The sequence below is a fragment of the Pogona vitticeps genome, chromosome 2 (genome assembly GCF_051106095.1).
Source record: "Pogona vitticeps strain Pit_001003342236 chromosome 2, PviZW2.1, whole genome shotgun sequence".
NCBI lineage: Eukaryota > Metazoa > Chordata > Lepidosauria > Squamata > Agamidae > Pogona > Pogona vitticeps.
In genome coordinates, this window is record NC_135784.1 from 82824233 (window position 1) to 82837113 (window position 12881).

General features: G+C 42.8%; 1 protein-coding gene across 1 annotated transcript in view; it reads left to right on the forward strand.

The window, feature by feature from the left end:
* Positions 1–12881, forward strand: part of GNAI2 (G protein subunit alpha i2) — a 159268-nt gene that overhangs the window by 138074 nt on the left and 8313 nt on the right. Inside the window, exon 5 of the mRNA XM_072989852.2 lies at positions 4070–4198. Within this exon, the coding sequence (XP_072845953.1) occupies positions 4070–4198 (129 nt within the window). The remainder of the gene's footprint in view (positions 1–4069; positions 4199–12881) is intronic.

Sequence of the window (12881 nt, forward strand, 5' to 3'; positions counted from 1 at the left end):
GTATTGTTTAATTGTTACCGGAAAACACTGGGAAAGTCTATCTGGAGATTTGACCTGAGATGTCACTCGTATTCAAATGACACCCAAGTACAACTTTCTTTTACATCAGACGCAAGTGAGGCTTTGCCATGGCAATAGACTAGATGAGGGTGAAAGTGCTGAGATTCTGTCCAGAGCAGGCATCAGCATTACTGGTCAGTGTGGCTCAGCGGCAGAGTGAATGAAGAAGTTCAGCCTGTCCTAAAAGCTTTCCTTCAATCAGGTTTGCTGTCTGGGCATGAGAGGGTAGCAAATGAAGAAAAACTAAAGCAAATGGGTGAAACTCAAGAAGTCATAGAACATATAAAATGTGGAAAACAATAATAATTTGGTCACAAAATAAAGAAAAGTACACTGTTGTAACTGATCAGTCAAAGTATAATAAATGCAGGAAGAAGAAAAACATCCTGTCTGGGAGACTAGTTCGGAAGAGCTGCCACATCCAGGCTCAAGGTCACCATGATGATATCCAGCCTCTTCTAGGAGAACAAGAAGATCCAGTAGTCTGGGACTGGCTGTTAGTGCTGCATTTTAATCAGAGTCTCAAGTGACCTCTGTGGCTCAAAGCACCTCCTCTCAGCCCCAGCAGTTGGTAATGCCAGCTGTCGTCTAAGGTAGATTGGGATAGGATGGCCACGGTCACCTGTGGTCTGCTAACCTTGTGTTTATATCATTCCAAAAGATTGTATCTAGATATGCTTTTAGAAATGATTTAGAAACTGCAGTGAGGTCAGAATAGGACCATAGTAATATTATCTAAAACTAGATGTGTTTTGACCCACAGCAGCCTTCTGCATTGCTAGCCATAATGGCTCCCACTCTGTTTCTAGGTTCAATTTAAAGGATGTACTTTACCTTGACAAGTCTTAGAGTAGCTTGGGACTAGGCTGCTTAGCAGGACACATTCCCTCATGTGTACCTTCCTGACCTTTGAAAGTTGTTCCTCAGAAGCTTTTCTTCAAAGGCCTCCACCAAATGAAGGGAGACAGGTGGCTTCTAGTAAAATGTCCTTTGTGGTTCTGGCATCTAGCCGTAGCCTGTTTACCTAGAGAGATTTACCTTGTGCCTTCTTTGTGGTCTTATCAATGTCAGTCTTAGGACATCACAGCTGCCACATCCACCTTTGGAAGCAACATACAATCTGTATGTCTCAGGAATATGTGTCTCGTTTGTCCTTTATTTTTAAATTTGTTTTCAGTATTAAAAAAAACAATGTGTCTGTATCATCTGTGACTGTTGTGCTTATTTGTTTGCTCTGTGCCACCAAGTCATAACCAACTTATATTGACCCTAACAGGGCTTTCAAGGTAAGTAAGATGTTTAAGGAATGATTTTCCAGTTCCACTCCCCCAGTCAGTTTCCATGACTGAGCAGGGGGTCAAACCCTGGTCTCTGGAGTCCTAGTCCTTCACTATCCACTATACCAGCGGTCCTCCCAGAAGCCTTCACCATCACCTCTGCTGGCCAGGATTTCTGGGAGTTGAAGTCCAAGAACATCTGGAGGCCCAAGGTTGGGGACCACTGCTCTATACCACACTGGTAATTTGCCTCTTGATTAACACCTGTGAATTAAACAAAATAACCCCAGAGTAAAAGGCATTAAAACATTGGAAATCACTGAGTGAACTCTGGGTGTTCAGCACAAGTGGTAATAAAGAGAGCAGCATCTGATAGTGACAGTGATAAACCATCCCAGCTTCCTGATCGATTACCAGTGAAAAAAGAGCCATGGGAAGACTTGAGAGCCACAATTTTCCTGATGCTGTCTCATTTTTCTTTGCTTGATTCATCTTATTCTCAATAATGTTTTTGCCTGGGTGTGATTTGAATTTTTTTTAAAAAAAAAAAATCTATACATGGGTGTACCACCACTACTATAATTGATAGTGTCTGTGTTGTAATCTCAATTGTGATTTCTATTACCTCCATACTTGTGCTGAGAAAACAATGTATTCCAGCTCCACAGGCGATGGGTGCCTTTGCCAGCCGTTCAGTACTTGAAATGTCTTGCCACTGTTAGCCATGTAATCTCTCTGCTTGGCACCGTTTGCGTTGTGGCTTTCTGCTGGAAAGATCTAGACAGAAATCTGAGAGTTGCAGAGGAAATGGGTTCATTTGACCAGCCTGGCCAAAGAGGACTCTGTGCTGCAGTGGTCACCCTCCCTTCTCAAGTAGAAATGGTGTCTGTGGAGGCCACAGTTCCTAGCATGCCACCTTCTCTTGCTCTGAAAAGGACTGACTTGGTAGAGCCTTACCAGGAGAAATGCATGTCTGATAGAAACTGTGTTTTCCCTTCTCCATGACTCCGGAAAAATTGGGAGACACTTTCGTGTATCAATGCCCAGCCTGATGAAGACTCTTTCAGGAACTGAACCCTGTTTTTCTGATATTTCCGTGGTCTGATAAGGGTATCACTACCCTATGTGTTTGCATTGCTTAATGCAGGAGTGGGTAGGCTACCTGAAGTTCAACACAGGGCCTCTGCCAATGGGATGCATCATCCCCTGAGCCCACGTTGCAGCTTGACCACTGCTGCTAAAAGGTTTGGGTAGCTCCCGCCTTGTCAGGGCAGGCAGCATGTGTGAGAAGGTGAAAGAGTCCAATCTCCCATTGAGGGTGCTGTGCCATTCTTTTGATGACTCACTTTGTGGCTGCATACCTATCTCTGGATAAATTGCTCTAAGGCTATTCTGTGATTTTTGTCTCTGTGGCCCTGTGTGCTCTCCCTCCTACTTTGTGGAAGGAAGGAAGGAAGGAAGGAAGGAAGGAAGGAAGGAACTTGGCCAAAGCGGCAAAGGATTCCTCTCCCCTCTGAATAGATTTGCCTTGTCCTGATGTTTTCTGCCTCGAGCAACACTGCTCACTGTCCCCCTCCCTTCTCCCCAAAGATCTCCTTCTTCCTTTCCAGGAAGGGAGGGTTTTGGTATTTTGACTATAAATGGCAAGTAGCCATAAATTGTTTCTGGAAGCGCTGCAGCTCTCTCTCTCTCTCTCTTTCTCCCCCCCCCCCAATTTGTTACCATAGTGATGAATACTTTCCTTTTTCCTGAGAGCTGCATTGTATTATTGTAACTGTGCAGCCATGATTAACTGAAAATGATGACGGAAGGGGGTGGGATACAAATCCAAATGTATCCGAGGATAAGAGGCAGGCGTCATAGTCTGGTAAAGTAATGTACAGCATAACAACATGGCAAAAAAAGATACTCCCCCGAAGGGTCTGGAAGTGTAGCACCGTGCTGAGGATTGGCTGCAGCTGGAATTCTGCTTGAATAGCTACTCTTTTTTTCCTCTGGAGATTTAAAATGCAAAGCCTGGGCTCAAATGCCTGTGAGGATTGTGGCAGCAGTCAGTCGTTCTCCATTTGGGAAACACCTTTTGGAGCTGTAATGCTTTGCTTACTCCGTACACGGGTGTAACTCTCATCTCAACACGGTGCAGCTTGTTGCCAGAGAAGCACTCGCAGAATGGGGCTGTATATCCACTAACTTCGACAAGCTCAATTGAATAAGTTTTTTTAAAAAAAAAACACCAACTACAAGAAGTTTTGTCCCTTTTAAAAAAAATCACTGGATGCATGTTTACAAGCTGTCCCTGTGTTTAGGGTTTGCTGTACATGTGATATGTACATTGTCTTTCTGCATCCACTGATGTCCAAGTTCAAATGGAGGGTGTTCTGTTTGTCATTTGAGAGATGGTGATTTCAATCATCTTGTCTGTATTTTCTGCAGTGCAAGGTAGCATGGGTGTATCTGCCTCTCGAGATTCTTAGCTGTTAAGTTTGTCTTATTTCCAGGATGGCTGACAAATATGTGTTCATGGGACTGCGTAGTAGGAAACAATAAGAACTACTCTGTCCTCCTTACTCCCCCTCACCAAGCATACATAGATGGCATTTGAGTGACAAATTAGACAGATATTGGGGAAAGAAGACCCTGCAGCTTCTCCTTGCTCTCTTTATCTTCTATGGTACTTTGTAACTTGCCGTGAGCTACTTCACTAAACTTCAACCCCACTTTCTCCCTCACAGCTACCTGAATGATTTGGAGCGGATAGCCAGAGGGGATTACATTCCAACCCAGCAAGATGTGCTGAGAACCAGAGTGAAGACTACAGGCATTGTAGAGACTCATTTTACCTTCAAGGACTTACATTTCAAGTAAGTACGTAGGCCGTGAGGCGGAAATTTCCCTCAATCGTTTCCACTGCAGGATAGATAATGCTGGACTCCAACTTTTACTGCATGTAATAATACAGATGAAACTGGCAGTTTTAAAGTGGTGGGTTCAGAATTGAAGGTTTTTCTTTGAAATGTGCTTGGTTATGTGTGTTGGAGTGGTGAGGTGCATGGTTCCCACTGAGGGAGTAGTTTTACCATTACTTCCTCCCAGTGAATTTCCATGGTGGAACAAGGCTTTGAACCCAGATCTGTCACTCTACCCACCACACTACACTGGCTCTTTTCTTTATGGCTGGGAGAGGAGAACTAAGCCGCATTGCCCAAAGTAAAATAATGAGCAGAAATAGAGTTATGAATACTGTTTTCTAGATATTTTTAAAAGTTGCTTTTCCAGGGCATTTTAAGAGCCATATTTGATGCCATCATAGTAGCAGTGCTGAAGTTCTGGGGGCTTTTTAAAGAACGGAAACTGTAACGGAAACTGTAGCAGTAGAATGAGGGTTTTTTTTTTTAAAAAAAAAAAGCATTGTAGTAAGTAATAAATTACATATTTGAGAGTTTAATAAGGAGTTGGTTAGAATTTGTTTTTCAAAAAAATAACTTTCCAAAGTAACTTTAGATTGTAAAACTGTGGGGCCGCTTGGTAGTAGAGAGACGACGGCACATCATAATTTGAAACTCAGCAGGCTTCAGTACCTGCTAACATAGCAAGAACTGTGCCAGTTGCTTTTCCTTTCCCATCTCATGCTGAGACGATGGAACAGCTTACAATGCCCTGCATGTGGTCAATCTGAAAAGAGCTCCTTTTCCACAAAGGAATTTACTGACTTGATAGAAAGGAATGATGCATCGCAAAGCTGAAAGAGAACCACATTTACAATTGGAATGACTTTCTCCATAATCAGCCAAGTAATGTATTTTTTTTTTCTTCTTCTTCTTCCCTGGCCTGCATTCTGGAGAGATGTGCTTTTATTTTTTTCTCTTTTTTATTATTGTATTACTGTCTTCAGAGTGTATGTGCTCCTGGATTGAATTAGAAGAGAGATGATGCTAGTTTGCTGTTATCATTAAATAAATTGAAAGGTGCAGTAAGCCAACAGGCTGAGCTGTAGTAGGAGTCAGGAGGAGGATTGTCCAGTTGAGAAGTTGCCCGTGTAATCCTCTTGGCAAGTGTCACTTCTAAATGCAATACGTTATCGTTGTGGAAAGCCTTTGCAGTTGTAAGGAATGTAATAAAGTAATGTAGTTTGCAGGAAACCAAAATGATGGCATCTGTGATCATGTATTGATCTCTTAATTTTTTAAGGGTAGAACTGGAAATACATGGAATACTATTAGAATGTCTCATGTCGATACAGTGGTTAGAGATCTTATCAACATGACAGTAATTAGCCAGATATGTATGGGTAACACTGGCAAAGAATGTTATAGAATAGAATTGATATGGTTGTGCTCCTAGTGCTAGGCTTAGTTGCTGTGTATTAAGTTGCAGACCGTATTTCAGATATATAAATTTATTTATTATTTGATTTGATTTTTATACCACATATCTGGCAGCCAAGGCTACTCTAGGTGGTTTAAAACAAGGTAAACAAGAAGAATGACAGGATAAACAAAAGTATATAGTAATTACCAAATAAAATGTAAGAGATGGAAAAACAAATAACAAAAGTACACCTTAAAACAGCATGAAATGAAATAAAATGAAAATAAACTAAAGTAAAATAAGAACTTGGTGGTATGTTGGATGCTACGTTACTGAGGTACTATTGTATCATGTTGTCAAGAAATGGACTGCCCTTGACTTGTAAGTAGTTATAAATGCTCCAGTCATGTACAGGGTGCTTCTTTAAATTCTTTACTTGGGATATGCAGGACTGATTACACATTGGTATCATGCCACCACCATTGTGTAATCTAAGAGCAAATCATTGTCAGTGTACTGGCTGCCATAGACCTATTGCTACATTGGCAAGAAATACATTCCTTGCTTTCTTTGCTTGAAGTTCCTGCCACTACTGAAAAAGGCCAATGGATCACCCCTTCAGTCCTAGCAGAAACAGGTGGGGGGAAAATCCCTCCCTCCATGAGGGCTGCTGCTCCCATCACCTTCATAGCCAATGGAGTGGAATGGTGGGAATTGCTCTCCAGCAGTGCCTGTATTGCCATCTATGAGAAAGATCTAAGAAATAACAGACTACAGTTAACTTATTATTAGTATTTCAGGTGCCACTTCTAGAGTAGAGGCAGCTAAGACAAAAGGCAAATGACAACATAGGTAAAAGGAACAAAGAGAATTTTAAAACAGGAGTTGCCACAAGAGTGGATCAAAAGCATTAGGAATGCAGCTGTTCCAAATTTAAAATGTTAATGTGGTGTGCTTGTGCTAAATTTATCCCTTAAGCTTTGTTGCTGGATGTTTTTGTGGCATGTGGATGTCATTTACTCTTATTAATGGGAAAATGACTAAAACATTGCAATGAAGTTCGTAGTGAAGACTAGTTAGAAGGATTTAACTATGATGATGGTGGCGTGCTGTTGAATGTAGTGAACAGTTTTAACAAAGGGAGCTCTTACTTTAATTCTGAATAGATCCAGCTCTTCCTCTGCAGCTTTGAGTGATAATGAATTAGTTTCTATGTTTGGATAAAAGCAATCCTGATTAATTTAAAAACTGACAAACTGTTCCATCTTAGAAAAAGTTTCTGACTGTTTTGATTTTATACTTTTAGTTGATTCCAGAAACACAACTGGGCAACTGCTAGAAACAGAGTTATGTTTTATTCTCTCATTGACAACTAAACAATGCAACACACCCTAATAAAAAATTCCACTGTGCAAAACTACACATAATTTGTAATACTCATTTCTTAAACTTGCAGTGGACACACAAACATGCTTTTAGTCAGAACTATTATGGATGGATTAGTCTACCAGTACACACCAGATCCCTCTATGTCACAGCAGTTCAATACAGTGTGTTCTGCTTTTTCCACCTGTTGCTTCATTCGTGGGACATGATTCCAGTGAGTGCCAGCACATAATAGCACTATGACTAAGATGAGGTAGGTGCTTTTAGTGTTTCTGGTCCTCTAGACGAGAGCTGAGGAAATTGGGGCCCTCTATTAGAGTTAGGCTCCAGCCAACCCCCTTAATCATCATCATCTTAGAACTACAGAGCTGGAAGGGGGATCCTAAGGCTAATGGAGGCATAGTGGGGAATCAAACTCCAACCTCTGACTCCTTCGCCAGATTCTTAAATCACTAAGCTAGCCAACAATGTCATCTTTCCCATGATGAGGGAAGATGGAAAGATACTTCATGAGCCACTAGAGGACCAAAGAGTCCCCATCCAAGCCCTTGTGGCTTTATTGATGTACCATACTATTTGAAGGTTCCTGAGGGAATCAGATCTGTACAGTTTACTAGAACAAGTTAATAGAATTACTTTTGGTTTATTTCCTAGCTGCTCCGGCCATGTTAATGAACCATGCAGCCCTCTAGCTGCATGGGAAGTCAAAGTTACAAAGATGGTGTTATCTATTGGTTGGATTCAAATTCTCTCCTGAAGCCAAATGGAGAGTTTGTAGTTTCCTCTCAGTGACTCCATTTTTCATAGCATAATAGATAAATGCCTGGGTGACAGCAACATTATGTGAATCGGAATGGGAGCAAACGTGAAGTATGTGGCTGCCCCTGGAGCACCGTATTTGCTGTAATGAAAAGCCTCTATTCTTTCTATATTGGATTTTCCATAACATGGTTCTTTCTGGGTCATTGTTCTCCAGAGAGTAGTCTGCCTTCAAGCCAAATACAATCTTCCAGATCATTTTATTTAGCACAGTTGCATGTAGAACTCAATTTGTATAATGTCCAGTATAGTTGGTGCCTCCTTTTGTAAAACTAAGCACTCCATGGGTACTTGGGAGTATGGACAGATAGTACAGTATGTTTTTATATTTGGCCCTCTCTGTTTGCGCTGGAAAGTTGTCAGCCAGCATGGCTCAACAAACTAAAAATTAGGGGTTTTATAAATGCCTCCCAATATGGGCTGGTTGAATAGATGCAACAGTGCAAATTCATTAATAAAAAAAGATGCTACCCATCTTTGTTCATGTGTCCTACCTTTAAACAGTACTGGACGGAGAGAGGGGGTGAAGTACAGGAGGGACAGAGTGAAGGCGCCACTCAGAAGATTTCTGCCTGCATAACAGCAACATTACTTCTTTCCTCTCTAATTTTTTTATATCTGTTCTCGCACTTTTACGGACGAGTGACCTTTTATTTAAATCATTAAAGTGTTTACTTAAAGTGAAATGTTCTCTTATAAAATATTGATTGGTTCTTCCAAAGTAGGAGATTTGGACATGGGAAGAGTGCTATCACTGCAGCTGTGCATAAGCACGAAATTTCCAAAGTGCTGCTCTAGTTTGGCTCATGAACATACATTCTGCTTTGAGAAAGATGTGGAAGTTGGACTTTGGAAGACTTCGCCATTCCCTGCGCTGCATCCTGTCTGCTGTTTTGTTGTGGTTTGCAGTCTGCTACCAAGTACTAATGAAACACATGCAATCCAACCTCCAAAAATAAGTCAACACTAGCTGTCTAGCCTGTCTTCTTCCTTCACTTTGAGGCCCGCTTTTGCACCAAATTGGAGCTATTTCTATGTTTTGGAATACATACGTAATTTCTTGCCCATGATGGCAGCCACTTTATCGTTGTGCCAATAACAAGTGCTTTCTTGACATTGCAAATATCACAATGCCATGATGATGATGATGCAACTGGCCTAGTTAAGACCAGGAGTCCTTGAACCTGTTTTAGCTGTGTCTTACAAATGTATCCATATTTTTAAAAACTATATAGTTCCTTTTCAAGGAGCAGGTATTAGTACTAGAAAGCATGGTGAAAACAACTGGTCCACACTAATTCCAAGAAATCAAGACAATACTATACATGTAACTGGTGCATTTTCATCACTGGGCTGTCAATTGGGGCAGTTATTTATGAGTGTACATGTTAGGTCTAGCCTTCCAGTTCTGCCCTATAGGTGGCGCTTGTCAGTGGGCTCAATTTGTATGTTCAACTACCGGCCATCAAGAGAAATTGTAAGGAAATGGATATGTGAATCACCATGAGATGGAACAGTAATTTTTCAAACAATAACACGCTTCCTTAAAATGCCTTGGCATAGCTTTTATCTCTCTTAATGGAAGCTCTTGGAAATGTTGGGAACTGTTCAAAGCTGTAATGTTTCTCAGGAAGAACTCCAGTTGTTTGGAGGTGGGACTGAGACAGAGTGCCTCCTGGAACAGGGCCGTCCTCCCCCTGTGGGTAAGAGGAACTGAAGGTGGGAAAGAGGTTGGATGCCCTTGAAGGAATTTGCTTAGCTCCTTAGGATTTGGCATGTTTTTTCTTTGAGGCATGTCACTTTGTGGTATTTTATGGGATGGAAGGGCAGGGTTTCCTTTAATATCTTGTGGGTTTCCTGTACCCGATTTTCTTCGGGGTGGAATTCCCGCTCTGTTTCCTCTTGGCCTCTTGGCTTGCTCCTGTGCCTTGGCAGTCGGTCTCCACAACTTATGTGCACTTTTGTGGTAAAGAAGGTTGATAACAAACCAATGAGTTATAGGCTCCAGATGTTTTCATGCAATTGTTTGCTTCCTGCTAAATGCACCTTGATAACACTGTAATCTTAGGACTGCATAAACAATTGTGTGGTATTTTTAAAAATATGATACAATAAAAATAATAAATTCAGCTGCTGCCAAAGAAGTCTGTGTAAATTGAGGATAGCCACCATGTCTCAGCTTTGCCTTTCATTTTATGAAGTCTTGGAATTTCATGCTGTGTCAACAGTTTGATAGCCTCAGTATAGTAATTTTTGCTTCTAAAGAGAATTCATGCATTATTTGACCAAGAACCCATTTATTTCTCTTTCTTGCAATCTGCAATATCTATAAAACAATCATTCAGTAGGACAGTTTGAATGAATCAATTTTCAGTACTGCAGTCCAGACTCTGCTCAGGTTTCAGTGGGTAAGCTGCCTTCCGAAAGACACTGAGATTTCAGCCTTGTGGGCCACACAGTCCATTGAAAGCTTGTTCTGTGACAACTGTGTTAAGTTCTTAAGGTGCCACAGGACATTGAGTCGTCTCTGCACAAAATGCTACCCCTTTGGGTTAATTACCGTATTTTTTGCACCATAAGACGCACTTTTCCCCCTCCAAAATGTGGGTGGGGAAGTCAGTGCGTCTAATGGTGTGAATGCAGCAATTTCGTCGCTGCTGGCCCCGTGGGGGGGAGTGTCGCAAGGGTCCGGGTGAGCCTTCCAGGACCCTTGCAAGGCTCCCCCACCACCCCCACGGGGCCAGCACCGGCGAAATCGCCAGCTTCCAGGTGGGGGGAGCGTCGCAAGAGTCCTGGAAGCTCACTCAGATCCTTGCGACGCTCCTCCCACCCAGGCACGGGCCAGCACTGGCAAAATCGCCAGGTTCTGGGAGTGTTTTGAGGCTTCCCAAGCCTCAAAACACTCCCAGAAGCTGGCGATTTTACCCCCCCTGGCCCCATGGGGGGGTGGGGGAGTGTGGCAAGGGTCCAAGTGAGCCTCCCATGACCCTTGCCACCCTCCCCCCACCCCCCCACGGGGCCAGCCCTTGGCGAAATCGCCAGGTTCTGGGAGTGTTTGGAAGCTTGATAAGCCTCCAAACACTCTCAGAAGCTGGCGATTTTACCCCCTCCTGGCTCCGTGGGGGGTGGGGGGAGGGTTGCAAGGGTCCAAGGGAGCCTCCCTTGGACCCTTGCCACCCTCCCCCCACCCCCCCACGGGGCCAGGAGGCTTGGGGAGCCTCCAAACACTCCCAGAAGCTGGCGGTTTTACCCCCCCTGGCCCCATGGGGGGGTGGGGGAGCGTGGCAAGGGTCCAAGGGAGCCTCCCAGGACCCTTGCCAGGCTCCCCCCACCCCCCACGGGGACAGCGGGGGCAAAATCGGGAGTTTCCAGGACCTTTTCTGAGCCTGGAAAGGCTCAGAAAAGGTACTGGAAGCTGCCTATTTTGCCCGCTCTGTCGCCCGGGGGAGGCAGGGTGAGTCTCCAAAGGGTCCTAGAACACACCCTAGGACTCTTTGGAGACTGACCCTGCGTCCCCTGGAGGCCATAGGGGATGAAATCGCCACCTTTGGGGGCTCTTCTGAGGCTTGGGAAACTTCAGAAGAGCCCCAGAAGGTGGTGATTTCGCCCCCTCTGGCCCCCGAGGGAGGCAGGGTGAGTCTCCAAAGGGTCCTGGAACACACCATAGGACCCTAGGACCCTAGGGTGTGTTCCATAAGATGGACCTCTCCATAAGGCTCACCAAATTTTAGGAGAAGAAAGCAGATAATTTTTTTCCTGTGTTCTTCTCCTAAAAATTTGGTGCGTCTTATGGAAAGGTGCGTCTTATGGAGCGAAAAATACGGGTAATCAATTTTTGTTCTTCTAACAAGACTGAACCCACAGTCCTGTGGAGAAAATGCAAAATATCTGGGGGTAAGGAAGTGAGAAACAGTTGGGTTTTAAAAAAGATTTTACGGGATTGATTTGTATGTCTCATAACTAAAATACTACCTGAAGTAAAAGGGACAAAAGAGGGCTGTTTTTTCCTGCCTTGCATCAGGTACATTTTGACATTTTAAATAAACACATATAATAACAAATGAGAGCAAACTGGTGCCTTGTCAAGAAGGTGGACATTTTCTGAATGTAGAGACAGAGAATGCTCCTGTCAACAATTTTATTACACATTTTAGCAGATAAATGATAATTAACTTTTCCATAGAAAACTCAGGCCTTCATGGCTTTTGGCAAATGGGATTGTCTTATTTAATACATTCACTTGATTGTATGCCATTTAAGACATGTTGGGGGAACATTTCACTAATTTCATTTTATCTCTAAAACCATGGAGGATTCTAGTACTATTACACTGTACTGACATACAAGCCATTAAGTGTTGTTAGTACATTTTCACTTTATTCCTTATACTGTAATTTGAATATGGTTGCTAAATTTAGCAACAGCATAACTAATTGGAGGATGCCAGAATACATTTGTTCAGGTGGCAATGCAGATTTTTTAAAAGTAGGATTTCCTCCCCCCCTTCTGTTATTGGTTTCCATAATTCAGGTTTTTTATAACTCCTCCAGTTTGTGTTCATCATTGCTGTGAGCTTTGTTGGTCCAAAGTGGAGTTATAAGGATTTCATATTAATAATGTTATCTGTGTCTTTTTATTTGCTTTCTCCCCCATACTGTATATATTTATTGTTCTGATTGATGGCCAACCTGAATGTCATTAGTAGAAGGAAGAAATGTAGATGAAAATACAGTGGTGCCTCGCTTAGCGATGTTAATCCGTGCAGCAAAAATTGCTGCTAAGCGATTTCATTGCTAAGCGATATTAAAAAACCCATAGAAATGCATTAAAATGCCATTAATGTGTTCCTATGGGCTTAAAAACTAACCTTAAGCGAAAATCCTCCATAGGGGCGGCCATTTTCGGTGCCTCTAAAGCGAGGCAACACAGTGGGCGGCCATTTTGTTTACCCGGCAGCCATTTTGGAACCGCCGATCAGCTGGCCGAAAATGGGGGCTTTGTGACGATCGCTTCCCTGCGATCATCGCAAAG